This window comes from Typopeltis vanoorti, chromosome 4 (genome assembly GCF_054136105.1).
Source record: "Typopeltis vanoorti isolate ZY-2024b chromosome 4, IOZ_Tvanoo_1.0, whole genome shotgun sequence".
Lineage (NCBI taxonomy): Eukaryota > Metazoa > Arthropoda > Arachnida > Uropygi > Thelyphonidae > Typopeltis > Typopeltis vanoorti.
In genome coordinates this window covers 7,534,052-7,553,280 of record NC_143552.1, presented here as the reverse complement: position 1 = coordinate 7,553,280, position 19,229 = coordinate 7,534,052, and the positions used below count along the sequence as shown (strand labels likewise).

Below are 19,229 nucleotides of genomic sequence, written 5' to 3'. Positions count from 1 at the left end.
ACATTCTTTCATATAGATAGTTTTGTTACAGTAAAAATTATGTCCCAATTTAACATGACAACTGTTATATTTGATTCAGGATCCCGGATTACCTATGGTCCTATTAAAAACACACAATACTTTGTAAACAAAATCAAAGGAATCATACTGGAAAAAGATGATTTATTCGTCAATTCTGACGTCTCTGCCCCTCTTCACAAATGTCCCAATCAATGCCATAATCCTTCTATTACAGGACTAATTCCCTGCCGATGTCACAAAGCTCTTTGCAAATGTACTACATTCTGGCTACTTTCTGCCTACAAAAAGAAGGCAGAGCCATGAGCTCACCATTATCCCCCCCCACACACACACACTGCTAACTTTTACATGGAACATTTTGAGCAATGTGCTCTAGATTCCTCTCCTCTAGAACCCAAAGTCTGGCTTAGATATGTTTACGATGTTTTTGCTATCTAGCCCCATGGCTGCCAGACACTAGACATGTTCCTCAGTCACCTAAACAAACAACACAAATGCATACAATTCACAACTGAGATTGAAAAGCAGATCACACTTCTGTTTCTAGATACACTTGTCATATGTCTTCCCTCTGGCAGTCTTTCCTTCACTGTTTACCAGAAACCGACGCATACTGGCCATATATGAGTCTTTGGACTCCCTGGAGGTGTTATATAATAATAATAATAATAATAATAATAATAATATATACACAAAAACTCCTACCACAACCACCACCCAACACAAAAACTAAAGGTCATTAATGCACTTAAAAACAGGGTTTTGAAGATTTGCTCCAATAAACAAGCACTTAAAGATGAATTAAAAGTTATCAACAATACCTTCCTATAAAATGGTTACAGACAAAATACTATCAACAAAATTCTGTACAAGACCTCACTTAAAAACAAAAATAAACAAGACTACAATAAAACTGTAACCATTCCATACATTAAATGGATATCATACAAAATACTACAAAAAAAAACCTTAAAGCTAACTTTAAACCTACAGCAAAATTAAAGAACTTACTCAGCTCATCCAAGGATCCACTCCCTCCACTGGCCCGCCCTGGAGTATACCGTATTCACTGCATCAACCTCTCCAATAAAATTAAAACCAGAAATAATATCATTTCAAGGCCTGCTGGAACAACCTGGGGTTGTGGTGCAGAAGTCCTAAGGTCGCATTTTCTGCAGCAGAATACTATGCCCCTGTCTGGGAAAGAAGTACACACACTAACATTATAGACACCCAGCTAAACTCACCCATGCATACAATTAGTGGGACAGTAAGAAGCACCCCTCTCTCCTGGCTGCTTGTTCTATCTAACATTGTTCCACCACACATATGGAGAAAACAAGCCTCGATTAAGGAATTTACGAAAGCAATGAGCAACCCACTCCTGCCCCTACACCAGACTCTCATAAACCCACCTAATCTTCGCCTCAAATCTCTTCAGCTGAGCTGCTAGCAATATCTGACATATGGAGAAAATACTGGTCCAACAATCTCCCAACAAACGGCTTCCTGGTAGAAGATCCCTGTGCACTGCAGCCTGATTTTGATCTTCCTATGAAGTTTTCGCTATATGGGGGCTGTCAGATCACCCTTCTTTTGATTGTTCTCCCGTGGCTCAGACGATTACTCATATCGTGTACGACTGCCCAAGGTGCCAATTTCACAGTGGTGGCCTACAGGACAGCCGCAATGTGACGGATGAGGCCTTGCATTGGCTTTCCAGCCTGGACCTTGACCTGTAGTTGGTATGGTGGTGGCAGTGGACAGAAGATCATGGTTCCGTCTCACCACGAAAACATTATTCTCGTAGTCCTCGTCATAGTATCAGCAGAACTCCTCCTCATGTTAGAAGATGATGATACAATGTGAAATGGGCCTCCTCTAATGGATCAAGTTTTCTCACACACGACACAACTGCTCTCTACTTAAATCTCGGATACAGCTACATTTAAGTTGTGAGAACATGCAGCATTGTCATACTTGTTGCAGCAGGACGATAACTGTCCCTGGCTTGATTATGACAAGTTATTTTTGCTTTATTAAAAAAAAAAAAAAAAAAAAAAGAAAGACTTAGAAAGCAGGTTGTGCCTTTTATGTAATGAACTTTTATATGTTAAGATTTTCATCATTTGTTTCGAAATTGTGATTGTACTTTTCACTTACCAGTTTCATGTAGCCATAAGCATAAATAAATAAATAACTACACCTATAATTTGTCCTATATTGGGGAAACAGGATACACAATTCCTATCAGAAAAAAGGAACATAAAATGACATATTAAATATAATAACTATGGTCAAGCTGGTCTTTCTGATCATGCCCTGAACACTTTACATAGAATTGAGTGGAAAAGCACCTATTGTTTACATCAAACCAAAACATGGTATTAACATAAATTTAAGGAGGCCTGCGAGATTCTTATCAATCACCTTAATCTTAACAATAATGGTCTAAAAATCCCAAACATATGGAAGGCACATATTCTACCCACTTAAGTGTTCTCCCTAAGAGAAAATTTTAAATAGAACCATAGGTAAACCCAGGATCTTAAATCTAATATAACAATTGTCATGTTAAATTAGGACATCATTGTTGCTGTAAGAAAACTATCTATATGAAAGAATGTTTCTCTGATGTTGTCTTAAATAGAATATAGCTTTGATGTAGTTAATTTATTTTATTTCATTTATTTATTGTAATTTTATTTTATTTTCACCAGAGGTCAGGCCAGTAGAATAACGTTGATCAAATCATTGTTTCTTCAACATACTATGTGAAATGTAATTTAGCCTGTCTGTGTGTGTGTGTGTGTGTGTGTATATATATATATATATGTGTGTGTGTGTGTGTGTGTATACTCCAGATGATGACCTTAATATGAAGGTCGAAACGTCGGAAAATTAAAAGTTATTTATAACATGGTTGTAGAGTCCATAATTTATGTAAAATGAAAAAAAAAAGATAAATCATATAACCTGGTAATTTTATGAGTGAACAGTCTACCGGGATGAGTTTAAATTCCATTAGCATAAATGTTGTGGTCTTTAGATGGTAGATGATTTTTATTATTCAATGTGAGACCAGTACCCTGCTTACTGAAGAGTCAAAAATAAATAAAAAAATTTTCTCTAGACACTGTCCTAAATTACTTGCACCATATATCCCTACCATAGGCTCGTTAATGTACTATAAGTTTACAACTTTTCACAGGTTGGATTCACAAAAAGTTTAAATGTGATATAATGATAAAAACCAAACAAAACAACAACAAAAAAAAACATAGTATCAACCAGTAGGTTTTCATTATTATCACATCTCCTGGAGTCTCTAAATAGATTATCAAGACTCTTTTCTTATATCTATCATACTTTTCTATAAATTCATCAAGCATTCATGATGACATTACCCCCACTTAGGCAATGCAATTTATAATAATCTACTGCACTGAATGAACATTGCAGATCTTGTGGTAATGTCTATTGCCTCTCATGTTATGAAAAACCTTGTCTGGCTGACGTATATCAATCATTATCATAACTTCCATTTGTCCTCTTAGTCACAAACTATGAATAACTACTATAACATTATAATAGTTGCCTTTACTCTTATAAATAGTATCCCAAATCACAAAGATCCAATGGACAAAATAAATGCAATAATAATTCAGATGAAGTCTGATGTAAGCCTACTACAGAGCTATAATTTTATCATTACAATTAAAGTTATTACAAATGCAATCCTATGTATTCTGATGCATTTACCATATTGTTGACATATCTAATAAATTTGAATACCAACAACAGCATAACAACTCTGAATCAAAGAACAATGCTGAACTTCTGGATTTTCCATAATACCAGTTTCAGCAACACCGCTGACCAACAACAGTTAATTATGTGATGTCCCAGACCAAAAAAAAAAAAAACCATATAAACAAAATACTTTCGTTTTACAACATATAAAAAGGAGACCATCTATTATAGTTATAGCAATTTCCAACAGAACTTCTTCCTTTCAAAGAGATTCGTATTTATTTCAAAATAAATTGTTTTATTTTAAAACTCTCATTCGCGTCTACGAATCAAGAGTGGTCCAAAAGGGATCACTCTTAATTCGGTAATACATATGAAGTCTATACCAACTTCAATCCATATTCGAAAGAAAAAAAAAATGTTTTCAATAGGTAGCACGAGGACACGTGTCGACGAACTTTTGGTCACTCTCCATTCTGATGAATCGTAGATTTAAAGCTATTCAGTCTAAGTGAAATAAGCACGCATGGATAAAATGCCACTGTAACAAGACTTCTCAAACCTGACAGAACCCAAACTGTTTATGACTTAGAATCCCTTACCTACAAAGAATTCTAAAAGGCGAAAGCCTCTTATGACCGGAGACATTCACAGAACGCAACACTGACGCCATTTCTTATAAACTTATGAATGTGCTACCCATATACAAAAACTACAATTTATCCTTGATTTGTTGGCATTTAATTCCAAATATTTTATTTAGCGTTTTGCATAAATGTATGAAACTACAAAATGACAGTATCACGAGGATATAGATTCTCCCGAGCAACAGCTGACAATAACTACTAATTCTGAAAAGTGAAGTGAAATGAGAGTAAACGTTTATATAGAATAATATTACTATATTACTATTATGGATTATAAAATTCGAATTTAATAAATTACTTTAAGATAATTAAAAGACTCTAAAAATTATATATATATATATATATATATATATATATATATATATATATATATATATATATATATATATATATATATATATATATATATATTCACTGGAATTATTCCCTTCCAGTGAATAATCAAAACTCTCTCAAAGCAGTCATTCGTGTCCACGTTTGTGGAAGTGATGACTCTCATAGTCTTGAAAAGTACCTCCGGGATGTATTCTCTACTTTGAACCAACAGCTAGTACAATAATCTATCTAGACGGAAGCAGAGAAAGAGGGCTAATGCAGTAATGCAATCCCTCTATAAGAAGAATAGAGGGAGGTGTGCCACAACCATCCTTGATGGCACCTCCCCTCCTCCTCTTGAAGAACAGCATGGGGACTTCACTGAGTTTTGATAAACAGTGTTATCTACTCCTCCTCATCATCTTCCAGATCAAGATCAACCCCAGGTGCTCGGATCCATCCTTGTATCTTCAATATTTCATCCAGTGTCTGCAGAAGGAATTTAAGAAGCTCTCCCATCTAGCTCATCTGCCTCTGGACCTGATGGATTACCAGTATCTAGGCTATGGAAAGTGTCGTTGCAGAAATTGAAAGATCTAACTGATACCCTCTTATCATCCAGAACAATTCCTCCATATCTTCACAGTTCCAGAACTATATTTATTCCGAAGTACACAGCTGCTAGAGAGCAGACTACTGCCCAATTAGTTTCCGTAGTGATTCTCCGTTTGTGCCATAAAGTTTTGATTAAGAGACTGTAACAACATATTAAGCATGGCTTCTGTCAAAGAGCCTTTATCCCTTTGGATGGCTGTGCCAAAAACATATATGATGTCCTTTCCTCCCTTTTTTCTGATTCTCAACGCTGCCTTAGGCCTCCCTACATGGGATCCCAGATCCTCCAAAAGGCCTTTCATAACGTCTTTCTTCCAGATATTCTTAGAGCGCTATCTATTGTCGAATGTCCAGACCCCCCCTTTCTTTCATATGTATTGGGCTTTACTCTTGTAGCTCCCTTTCTATCACTACAGTGATCCTCTATCCCCTCTTTTCTTTAAATGCATCATTGATTAGCTTCTTCGCTCTCTTCCTAACCATATTGGTTACTCCCTTGGTACACACTCTTTCAATGCGATTACCTTTTCCTACGACCTCATTCTATGGCCCCTACTGAACTAAGCCTGCAGGAATCCCTCGACCGGGCAGTTGACTTCTTTCGTGTCAGAGGCCTTAATATTAATGTAATGAAGTCATGTTCTTTATCCTTTCTCCCTTCAGGCCATAACGAGAAGCTTAAAGTTCAGAACATTGAGTTTTCCCTGCATGATAGGTCATTACATTCTTTGGCCATCATGGAAGAATGGAAATACTTGGGTATCTTCATCACTCCAAAAGGAAGGTCTTCTGTCTCTTCAGCCTTGGTTGCTGGGTTACTCTTTTGAGAAAGCTCCTCTTAAGCCACAGCAGATGATCATTATTCTGTCAACTATTTACTTCCGAGGTATTACCAAAATTTGGTGCTCGGAAGAACGTATGTTTCGTTACCGCAGAGCCAAGAGCCTTATCCTGAGTAGATAAGGCTCTTGGCTCTGCGGTGAGATCTTGGCTCCGCCTACTTCCTGACACCCCAGTGGCATATTTCATGCTAGAGTGAAGAATGGAGGGCTCGGTATCCCATCTCTCTGCAGGTTGATTTAGCAACTGTGTTTCATCCGGTTAACCAAGCTTGAAGCTTCCTCCTCGCCCATCTGCAGAGAAGCTTTCCATAATTCTATTATTCAAGATGATTACAGATGCACTATGAGTTGGATCCAATACCTATTCGCCTTCTGTTGGACCATTTTGATAAGGTTTCACCTTATCTCTGATCTCTGGTCTCTGAGGAGAACCAACCAGTTCGAAACAGTTGTCAGACCAGTGAAACCCCTGATCTGACAACTGTTTCGAACATCAAAATGGATCAATAGAAGTCGAATATATTGACGGAAAAGCGATCATCTCTCCTATGAGGTCAGAGCTAGGGCAACTTGTAAATGCCGCCGAGTGTATTCCTGTAAGCTCTCTGATAAAAATTCGTACGAAGCATTCATAGTTTTTGCATTCAGCTTTGAAATAATGCTGGATTTGATATCCACTTCATTTATATAATTTTGCATTGCTGAAATGAAGCCTTTTAAATCTTTGTAAATACGTTACGCACCGATCGAGAGTTCGCTTGCGAAAAAAAACACCTCTCCGACACTTCGAGTTACTTAGTACCAGATAATGTAATCGACCGTGAGAGATGCGGTGATTAATACCCTTGGAGAGTAATGGATGGCAATGCTGTAGCCAATAAGTTCTAACTGTTCCTTATAAGGACTTACTTAGTACCACCCCACTAACACTTGCACAAAGTCAGAAACCACACCGGCTAAATGCGCCAACTTCGGCTGCCCTCACACAGCGAACTATAGAGATTGTATTCAAAACCCAAAACAATCAGAAACAGCCATACTTTCTCTTCCTGCCGCAGCAGGTCTACACCAGAGGCCACCCCCCCCCCAAAGATCAGCAAAAATGCTTAGAAACCCATCTCCCGAAATCAGAGGTCTTTAAAAGACCAACTGAACAACAACAACAGACAAGGACATATGCAGATCTAGTTCGTACTAAAAAGACAATCCAGGAACAGGATCAGCCAGCACCACACTAAAATTTGACAGCTATTATCACAGGTTCTCTAGCAAATATGCTGCTGGACTTTAACAGATCCAACCCTTCACCATCCTCCACTAAAAGATTCCTAATGGATACGCAAACTATCATCACAATGCTCCCTCATGAACAGGAATAAATTAAATCCAGACTCATTACAGATCATCGGGTGGAACGCGAACGGACTAAGAAATAAAATCGTGAAACTCCAGGACTTCACCCAAAGACATCAGCCGGACGTACGCTTGCTAAATGAAACCTATCTGAGACCTTCGGACAACCCCAAAATTAGGGGATATCAGCTCTACAGAACAGACAGATTATCCCACAGAAGCGGCGGCACTTCTATTTTCATAAAGAATTACATTAGTCATCCGTCTGTAAATATCGCACCTACTACTAATCTTGAGATCACTGGCATAGAGATTCTCACGACCTCGGCTGGTAAACTAAAATTCTTCGCCGCATATAATCCTCCACAAAAAACATTACTGTTCTCAGATCTGAACGCCGTATTGGGCATCGGGATGCCTGTCATCATGGGCGGCGATTTAAACGCTGAGCATTCTGTCTGGAATAGCCATTCTACCAAACTATATAGGATCCAACAACGTGGTTATGGCAGGTCCCGCTGAACCTACCCATCACAACACATATGGTCGGGCTGATGTCATGGATATAGTCATGCTACACCATGTAAAACTCCAGTACAGTATTGTAACACTTAATGATCTACCATCCGATCACAATCCAACACAGTTAAAGTTGGGAAACCAAGAAAAACTCCCCCCCCCCAAAAAAAAAAACTGTCTTCAAGGTTACCAATATATTTTCGCGAAATATATTGGTCCTGTGCCGCTTATTAAATCCAAAGATGAAATTGAAACAGCTGTAAAAAATTTAACTAAACAGATTAACATAGCCTGTGCAACAGTTGCTACTGCCACAACTACCCTCAGATCCAACCACTTGTCAGAAGATACCGTGAACCTGATCAGGGAGAAAAACAAAGCAACAAAGCGGTATCACAACACTCGAGCATCGTAAGACAAGCGAATCTTAAGCAGACCCAACTCTGCAGTAAGTGACGTCCTTACAGCACATATCTGGAAAAGAGATAGAAGTCAACTTTGGGAAGAAAAATTGACTTCTATCTCTCTTGATAACCACTCCATATGGAACCTAATCAGAAAGATCAAAAATTAGAAAAACCTCTTCCCCCTCTCCAAAGAGATCTAGAACTCATCCACACTAATGCAGATAAAGCCGAAGCAATAGCAAAAAATTTAGAAAAGCAATGTAAACTCTCATATGACCATCTCGACATCAATCACATATATAAGATCCATCGACATGTCAGATGTTCGCTCAAATCTTCTGTCACATGCTCCAGTCAAATTGCATCCACATCACCTGCAGAAATATATGATATAATCAAGAAGGTAAAGTACAAAACGGCTGCCGGACCTGACGGAATCACCAACAAGTTGATGAAACTACTACCTCGCACAGCTATTGTACATCTGACTAACATAATAAACTCCATCCTCCCTACAAACATTTCCCTTCCTAATGGAAGCTGGCGGACATAATGCCAATCCATAAGCCTGGAAAAGATCCGCGATTGCCTCCAGGTTACAGACCAATCAGCCTCATCTCAAATCTGGGCAAAACTGCCAAGAAAGTAATTCTTATCAGATTCCATCTTAAACTTCAATTCTTATGACCAATCTTCAAGCACACTCAGGGTAAGCAATAGGCTCAGAAATATTTCCCATTCACAGTTTCCTCATCAGATAGCGGGGAATATGAAAAGCATCTGCTTCACCCTTTAGGTCAATAACGTTGTTGTTGTTGTTACTTAGTATCGAACGAGTTTTTGCTCTCTTAGGATTTCAAACGGAATTTTACTCCCGGTGAGCAGGGGAGGGCTTTATTTCCAGGGGGTTTGCCTTGATAGGGCATTTTGAGTCTCTAGGGAAAGTGTTTTTCGAGTGGGAACATGTAGGTGGATGTTTTTCCCTGGAATATGAGCGGTTCTGCTCAGTGGTAGGGAAAGCCTGTCACTGAGTGGCACCAGTGCTGAGTTGAATGATCCTTCGGTCACTCGTAGGGAGTGGTGTTGGGGTCGGGAATTTTTAGAGAGGCCTTTACGTAAACAGCGCCTGGTCTCTGAGGAGAACCAACAAGTTCGAAACAGTGCTCAGGCCAGTGAAACTTCATCAAAATGGACCAACAGAAGGCGAATATATGGACGCTTTGGTAAAGCGATCATGTCTCCGATAAGGTCCACGCTATGGCAACTCGTAAATGCCGGCGAGTGTATTCCCATAAGCTCTCTGGTCAAATTTCGTACGAAACTTTCATAGTTTCTGCATTCGGCTTTGAAGTAATGCTGGATTTAATATCCACTTGACTTATATAATTTGATGAAGAACTCAGGAAATTTAATTTTCTGAGTTCTTCATCAACAACTCTCTTAAGCACTATTTAACTGGAGATATGGGGTCTAACTGCGAATCTATCGAATATCAGCCCACTTGACAAAAGGGGATGAACATGAGGTGATCGCCTCAGTGATTGCGAACAATTTGAAGACTTATATTAGGAAAAGACATATGAGCAGAAAGAGATAATCATTTAAAAAACTGACACCAATACATTAAGAAGTACATCGAGAATCAGGAGTTTAGAAAAAAAAGAAGGTACACAGCTTGAAAATAAATGAACAAACACCATACTGTGATGAACGAACAGACATGGCATCCATTTTAATAAGATGTAGGACCTCCTTTAACTCCGATAACAGCAGCAATCCTACAGGGAATGCTTTCCACACGTCTAAGACAGCGATCAATGGAAATATTGGTCTATTCTTTCTACAGGCATGTAAGGAAATCCTAGACTGTTGTGGGGGACCTCCCTTGATCTCACCCCATGCTCCTCAAAGATGTTGCACAGGGTTGAAATCAGGACTCTGCCATATTACAGTAGCAGCCTTATGATAGAGTGCATTATCTTGCTGAAAGAATCAATGGTCAGTTCTGTAAATTTAATTTTCTGAGTTCTTCATCAACAACTCTCTTAAGCACCTATTTAACTGGAGATATGGGGTCTAACTGCGAATCTATCGAATATCAGCCCACTTGACAAAAGGAGATGAACATGTGGTGATCGCCTCAGTGATTGCGAACAATTTGAAGACTTATATTAGGAAAAGACATATGAGCAGAAAGAGATAATCATTTAAAAAACTGACACCAATACATTAAGAAGTACATCGAGAATCAGGAGTTTAGAAAAAAAAGAAGGTACACAGCTTGAAAATAAATGAACAAACACCATACTGTGATGAACGAACAGACATGGCATCCATTTTAATAAGATGTAGGACCTCCTTTAACTCCGATAACAGCAGCAATCCTACAGGGAATGCTTTCCACACGTCTAAGACAGCGATCAATGGAAATATTGGTCTATTCTTTCTACAGGCATGTAAGGAAATCCTAGACTGTTGTGGGGGACCTCCCTTGATCTCACCCCATGCTCCTCAAAGATGTTGCACAGGGTTGAAATCAGGACTCTGCCATATTACAGTAGCAGCCTTATGATAGAGTGCATTATCTTGCTGAAAGAATCAATGGTCAGTTTGGTAAATTTAATTTTCTGAGTTCTTCATCAACAACTCTCTTAAGCACTATTTAACTGGAGATATGGGGTCTAACTGCGAATCTATCGAATATCAGCCCACTTGACAAAAGGAGATGAACATGTGGTGATCGCCTCAGTGATTGCGAACATTTGAAGATTTATATTAGGAAAAGACATATGAGCAGAAAGAGATAATCATTTAAAAAACTGACACCAATACATTAAGAAGTACATCGAGAATCAGGAGTTTAGAAAAAAAAGAAGGTACACAGCTTGAAAATAAATGAACAAACACCATACTGTGACAGAACTGACCATTGATTCTTTCAGCAAGATATGGCAGTTTTTACATATTATCCTTTGTAGCATCCCCCCCCCCCCATGGTCACGTTCTGTGAGTGGTTTGGATCGTCCTCAGTGGGTAACGCTTGCGGTTGACTACCTGTTTCTCGCTTTAGTATGGTAACACTGACCGTCGCCCTGGGATGGACCAAGTTGTTATCAATTTGCCAAACAGATAGGCTGAGAATATTGCATCATATCACAATGTCTCTTGCAAATTCTGCCAGTTCCCTTCACACAACCATTTCACTTGGACACAGTAACATTGACTTGAAGACCATCACATTCTTTTAATTTATAAAGTCTACAAACACCTGACTTGTTAGATGGCATGATCTACTTTGCCAATTGGGGTGTCCCTGTTCACATTTTTCCAAGCAATTTATATTATTTGTCAGGGCAATACTTATCCACAGGCACACGAGGATCTAGCTGGGGTTCCGAAAAAATTAGTGCCAATTTAACGATCCCAAACAACGAGGAAGTGACCCTGGATCACTCTAGCGCCTCGCGAAACGTGTAATTGCGACCCTGCTAGGACTGGTGGTGAGCGTTACATGATTGTGTGCTGATGGCAGTAGTGTTGAAAAGCAGGTAGTTTATGTCAGCGAGACGGTGAGTTGTAGTGGAGTGTTGTGCCCTCCTATGATGAGTCTGTGGAACTGTCACGTAATAATAATAATAATAATAATGTTATTATCATGAGTAGTACGATGTCAATAATCCAAACTTGTCGATGTTCAATAATTGTGAAATCAGATGTGTTGTGTTCCAAGGACTCAGTTTCTATTCTAAATTCCCAGAGAATTTTTACTGTTTCGTTTTCCAATACTGTTTCCATTTTATGCTGTCACTAGCTATCAGAAGTGGGAAAAGAATAGTTTCTGCATACTTTCCAATTACATTATTTTGGCCATTGTTCATAATGATATTTATAAACGCTTTGGGTTTCATTGTTGCGTATACTGATCAGATGTTCTATACTCATATTTATGATCTCATAATCTGTATTTGCTGTTATTATTGATGTTTTCACTTTTTTGGTTTGATTGCATTAGTTTGTAACGCCTGTTCTCAAGAGACTAGAATAAATCCTTCTGTTTCTTATTTATTATATCCGTATTGTAGCCATGCGTTGATCAGGTCAGTTTTTTCTCAGTGTATCAAAGAAGTTAGTCATGTATGGGTGTATTCATCCATTGCACACATCGGCTATTTTTGCTATCTTCATTTATGTGATCAAATTTATTTTCTATTGCTTTTAGGACACATCATTCAATGACGTCACGTTGTATCTTTGGTTCGAGTGTGGAAGTGTGGGTAATTGTTCGAGTATGGAATTCTGGATACTGATAAGATCGGTCATGTTATTGTGTGACTAGATAAGTAACGTCATGAGTATGGAATGCTTAAAATTTTGCTGGGGGACACATCTGTCTCTGATGTCACGTTGTGTCATGAGAGACAGATGACACAACGTATTCAAGTATGGCATTCTGGGTTTTGGTTCGCGTATGGCATTCTGCGTAATTGTTCGGGTATGGAATTGTGGATGATGTTTAGAGATTACATAGAGTATGGAATCCATGGAATTTCCGTGGGGAGGGGAACATCCGTCATTGACGTCATGTTGTGTCTTTGGATCGAGTGTGGAATTGTGATTAAAATTTGAGTGTAGAATTGTGAGTAATAAAGATTGGAATTCTGGGAGTATATTTGCTATAGTGATGGGATCCTTGGCTCAATTGTGGAACTATGGGAAAATATTTCTCAATATACCAGTAGACATTTTCTAAAATAATTAGTTACTGGATACCAGTGGTGTCTCCCTCACCCCCTCAAACACACACACACTTTTTTTTTCACGTTCACATTATCTAAAATATTTAATTACTGGAATCTCAGTTTATTGCTCTATATCAAGTTTTGGATCTTAAAAATTTCATTATTTTCTAATTATATGTTAACTTTATTACAAATGGCAAGCAGAACAAATATTCTAAAATATGGAGGACATGTCAACGACACCTAAATTTGTTCATTTAAGTTCACAAATACACATTTATTTGACTGTGATATTATTTAAAAGTATATTCACAATGAAAAATTCAAACATGTAATTACCTAGAAATATTTCACAAGATTTGTCTCTTGCTATTTTCCTGAAGAAAGAAAACTTTCAAACGGTTTTGGGTTCGCTAATTTTTTTTTTTACTTTGCAGGATACAGATACACAAGACAGTACAGCACAACACACACAAGACAATCTGCGGCCTGAAAGAATAAATTGCAGTAAATAAACTGAAAATGTAGTCGATTCTTCTTCCTTATAGGTTTCTGGCCAATGTGACATCATTGAGTTGAAGTGGAAAGGGGATGTCATGGGTATGTGTGACTTCCTGTGTGTGTACATGAGTTGTGCAAATGTTTTATTTTTGTTTGTTTTCAGTGGTGGCTTATGGGTAATGGTTTTAGTGTGAAATTCTGGGTTATGTATAGAGTATGGAATGTTTGGAATTTCCATGGGGGCAACCATCCGTCATTGACATCACGTTGTGTCTTTGGTTCGAGTGTGGAATTCTTGGTAATGTGTCGCGTATGGTGATGGTTAGAGATAATATAAGGATAAGTGACGTCACTGAGCTAATGATAGTCAGTATATGGAATCCTTGGAATTTCCCTTGAAACCCATCTGTCACTGACGTCATTTTGTGTCTTTGGATCGAGTGTGGAATTCTGGGTACAGGTTCAAGTGTGGAATTCTAGTTGATGGTTAGAATATGGAATTCTGGGTGATGGTTAGAGTATGGAATTCTGAGAAGTGAGATCTGTTTTTAGTTTGTGTGTGGCATTATGGGTTTTTTTTTTCCGTTCCCGGCATTAATTTCACAGTAGTGATATATATATATTTTAACTCAGTTATTATGTTACATATTTTTTCCAACACAAATAAATATTTATTTATTATTATTTCAACTGAGTATTAGGTCTGGTACTATAATTTTCAAATTAATTCCTCTGTTACAATTTCCAAAGATTATACTTGAGAACTGCTGTATTTTTCTTTAGCATTAGTACGTTTGACTAAAGAAAATGAGAAAAACAAGAGTTTGGACTATGCGTTAGCGTTTTCTTATTAGAAAGGCCCTGTTATCCTATTCTGTTAATTTCACACTGTTGTGCAAACATATGGGCACTACGACTTGGTCATTTGAACTCATAAATATTTATCCCATGCATAAATAAACCGAAATCTTTATGTTTCCAATAATCTTTCCTAAATTTTTTTTTCTTTTCGTTCCCTGCATTAATTTCACAGTAGTGATAACACATGGCAATTAAATTTGGTGATTTTAGTGTGTGTGATATTTCATATCTACATCTGATAAGAACAGGCAGGGATGACAGTGAGATTCCATCCCCTCTCCTTTAACCTTACTCCTATTTGGTTCTTGGTGCCAGAATTGTATTAAGGGATAAAATTAGGAATTGATATATCAACTTCTAAGCAGTATAACTGAGTTAAAATCTTAGATTGTAAAAGTTCATTACTTTCTCCTAATGAAATGTTAACTTTTTTATAATAATTAAACAGAATTGCATAAGGTATAAAATTATGGATTTAAATATCAACTTCTAAGCGGAATAATTGAGTACAAAAATTCACTGTGAAGTTACTGAAATATATAAAACACCCCAACGACACAAAACTCTGTTCATTTAAGTTTACAAATGCGTATTTTATTTTGCTGAAATATTATTTACAAGTAGGATTACCATACATCAGCATTTATGCGGACATGTCCGCATTTTGATAATGAAAATATCTGTTTGCATACATTTTCGAAAGACCCCCGTTTTGTCCCATTTCTGTGGGAGCATTTTAGGTTTTTTCCCCAGAAGTTTCTCCTGTGTTGGTAACATTGCTGAAACAAGAATGCAGGAGGTTGGTTATATTATAGAACAATTGAATCAATAATCCAATCGAATTGCACTTTTAGATATCCGCACTTTTTTTTTTTTTTTTCAACTTTTCGTTCTTTCTGACTGGCACTGGCCTCACGTTAATGGCGTTACTGCATGCTTAGTGCTGTGATAGTGGTGGTGTTTGAAGTGGAAATCAAGACGCATCCTTAGTTTTGTTCGTTATTAATTAGTATTAATGACCTTACCAACTAAGATATGAAATTATCAAATTATATTAGAATTAAAATATATACCACGTTTTAGGTTATGACATAATCGTTATGTAGGCCTACCTAAACATTACGATATAATTTTATATCATCTTACATTTATTTCAGATTATGTAGAGTCTAAAGCTAAAAGAAAAAGGAAAGTGCTCAGTCAATGATAACCATAGGGAAAAATTTCCATGTTTTCGCTCTGGACGTCAGTCATGGGAGGCTGAATGTATTGTATGCAGTCCTGGTACATACGTTTAGGTTATGACATAACCGTTATGTAGCCCTGTATAAGAGAGTAAAAAAGTCACCCAACAACATTCACATACAAACTTTGTACAAAAACAGAAGGAAACCAACTAACAACTAAAAATAAGAGCGCAAAAGGCACTATTACTTTCATAAATTCGCTAAATGCAGTACCAGTATGAAAGAAACATGGTCTACAATTAATGAACTATTAACCGGAAAAAGGAAAAACCTCCCAAGTGATTTTATCATCAAAAACTTCGATAAGGAGAAGAACCAGAATGAACTCGCAGATTCATTTAACTTCGCCTTCACGAACAACATCATGCAACTGGAAAAAAAAAAAAAACATCCCCATCGGACACGTTGCCCAAAATAAAACTATTAACTAAATTTTAAAAGCAAACCATGTGCTTTCCTTCTGCATCCAAATTGGAAATGAAAGATGCTTTGTCACAATTAACGCAAAAGAGAACTCTAGGAATTGACAAAATCAGACTCACAGATCTCTTAACACCTTTTGAACAACTAAATCCTGTACTGCTAAAAATTTTTAACATAATATTCAACATTGGCGCTATTCCCAAACAACTAAACACCTCGACAGTAACTCCTATTCTGCAAGAATGGTAAAAGAAATGACGTTCACAACTATAGACCAATAGCTAATTCGCCTGTCATCTCTAAACTTCTTGAAAAAAGTAATACACACGAGAACTACAAAACTACTTAGAGAAATGTAGCACGATCTCACAAAAGCAGTACAGTTTATAGAAAACTAAGAAAACAAACACGTTATTAGAGGACATTACAAACGAACTAAATAAAGCTTTTGATAAAAACAACTTTGCTATCTTCTCCTTGAACTTAACCATGAAATACTGCTAACCAAACAGTACTCAGTCGGAATAAGAGGGACATGGCATACAATGTTTAGGAATTATCTCACACACAGAACGCATATAACAAAAATAAGCACATATCTCTACCAGAGAATACAAATAGAGCACGGAGTCCGTCAAAGAGAAATATTATCACCCACACTGTTGAACATATACATAAATGACATTCAAAACTTGGCCTTACAAAGTCAAATATATCAATACGCAGAAGACAAAACACTACTAATAGTCCACACAGACATAAATATTGCACTCTCCAAGGGAGAACATGGCCTAAACAAAATAACTGGCTATTTCTACTATGACTCAGTTGTAGTAAACAACAATAAAACGCAAATGCTAATAATAAAGAACCCTATAATTATGCACCTTGCACCACTAGTGATATATAGTCACACATACCATTGCATTACCCATGGAAGCTGCCACTATTCCCAAATCACACTCGTCACACAAGCTAAATACCTAGGTTCATACATTGACAATCACTTTAAATTGACTAAACATATAGTATACCTTCAAAACAAACTATCCACAGTCTTGGAAAAAGATACAATGCCAACCAACGTAAAAAAACGCATATATCATGGAATTTGTGAGCGCAATTGGAAGAATGACGGGATATTGCGCCCTTCGGTTGGAAAAGGCCTCTATTCGATTCTCGCCGTGACGGGAGGAATCTTTATATGGGTTTTTTCAATTGAAGGTGGGTTATCCGATCTCATACCCAGATAACAGGTTTTTTTTTTTTTTTTCCTCGGAAATTCGGGCTTTTATCCCACATACACGCAAATGGGCCTTCAGGACACATGCAATTTACAGGCAAAAATACTAATGGTGGGCAGTAGATGGCGTTGGTGTAGATGATGGAGACAGATAAAAGTGGCGGATATGAAGAATTGTAGAGTAGGTGCCTCACTTGATGAGTCGTTGCACTCCTTGGCAGTGTCACGAAATAGCTTTTTTTATTTTTTTGACAACGACAGAGTTTATTATCATACAGAGTATATAGGTATATATACATGACCGATATTTTCTGTACAGTACAAGGATTCAGTACAAAATGCAAAGTATTTATTTCTTTATAAATATGATTCTACATTTTTTAAAAAAAAACTCCTTGGCAATGTCACGAAATAACTTTTTTCTTTTTTTGACAACGACAAAGTTTATTATCATACAGAGTATATATATATATATATATATATATATATGATGAGTCTCCAGTCGCCAACTGGAGGAACTTTTTCTAAGCCATTCTTCGACCGGTTTCCGAGTTATTCGATCTCTGGCAAGGGCAAGCGGATTTTTCCTCCCAGAAACTCGGGTTTTTCATCCCATAAACTCAAGAAAATCGACTGCAGTACCCACATTATTTTAGACAGTGATATATCTTGTTAGGGTTAGGTACCAAGAGGTGGCAGCACTTGTTTATCATCCTCTTCATCGGTGGCTGCTACAATTAGTGATAGACATGTGCCAGCTATCTCTGATTGGCTACCAGTGGAGACTGAACTGGCCACGCAGTCTAAAAGAGATAGATAGGGTACAAAGGCCTCGCCTACTCCCTATAAGGAAATAAAAGGCGTTAGCTGATTTATATATATATATATATATATATATATATATATATATATATATATAAATTTATATATATATAAATCAGCTAACGCCTTTTATTTTATATATTATTTATATTATATTATAACTAGGGAAAAGCATTTATATATATTATATAAATTGCTTTTTACTTTCCGGCCCATGGAACTAGAACTGCATGAGCACAGTTTAGCTTTTAGCAAGGGCGGGGGGGGGGGGGGAGTTTGGATATGGCATGCTTGTGTTGTCCTTGTAATGGTGTTTGAGAAACGGTTTGTTATAGGTGTGTGTGTGTGTGTGTGTGTGTGTGTGTGTGTGTGTGTGTGTGTGTGTGTGTGTGTGTGTGTGTGTGTGTGTGTGTGTGTGTGTGTGTGTGTGTGTGTGTGTGTGTGTGTGTGTGTGTGTGTGTGTGTGTGTGTGTGTGTGTGTGTGTGTGGCAATAATATTTATATGGTGCCTCTTTCAGCTCTCTGTAGGTCCCTAGGTTTCTGTCGTCGAATGGCGGTTTGTTTATCATGTCAGGTATGTGGAAGTTTCACATGGCTTTTCCGTCGTGATTATTATACTTATATGTTATGTAGTTTGTTGACTGTGGTCTTGTTATCTGATATATTGTTCTGGTTACTTTGTAGGTTGGACTGAAGTAATGCTTTATCATGACTGTGTAGTGGCATATGTGTTCACCTTAAATATTTTGTGTTCTGTCCTTCCTGTCCGTATAAGTGTGGATTGTTCAATTTGTTCCCAGAATTCAGCAGTGTGTGTGCTGAATGCGTATCATGATATTGCGTATCTTGCTTTATAGATTAATCTTTTTATGTGGATTGCGCCAAGGTCTTTTAATCGATAGTGTTTGCTTGCTATTATCC

General features: G+C 37.4%; 1 protein-coding gene across 2 annotated transcripts in view; it reads right to left on the bottom strand.

Moving 5' to 3' along the window:
- LOC150107091 (protein NipSnap-like) overlaps positions 1-4,578 on the bottom strand; it is a 444,486-nt gene extending 439,908 nt beyond the window's left edge. The window contains exon 1 of one of the 2 annotated variants that reach the window (XM_090390992.1): positions 4,377-4,578. In XM_090390992.1, coding sequence (XP_090247118.1) covers positions 4,377-4,447 — 71 coding nt within the window. In that variant the 5' untranslated portion in view covers positions 4,448-4,578. The remainder of the gene's footprint in view (positions 1-4,376) is intronic. The other variant, XM_090390993.1, reaches the window with a different exon arrangement.
- Between the last annotated feature and the right edge of the window lie 14,651 nt (positions 4,579-19,229).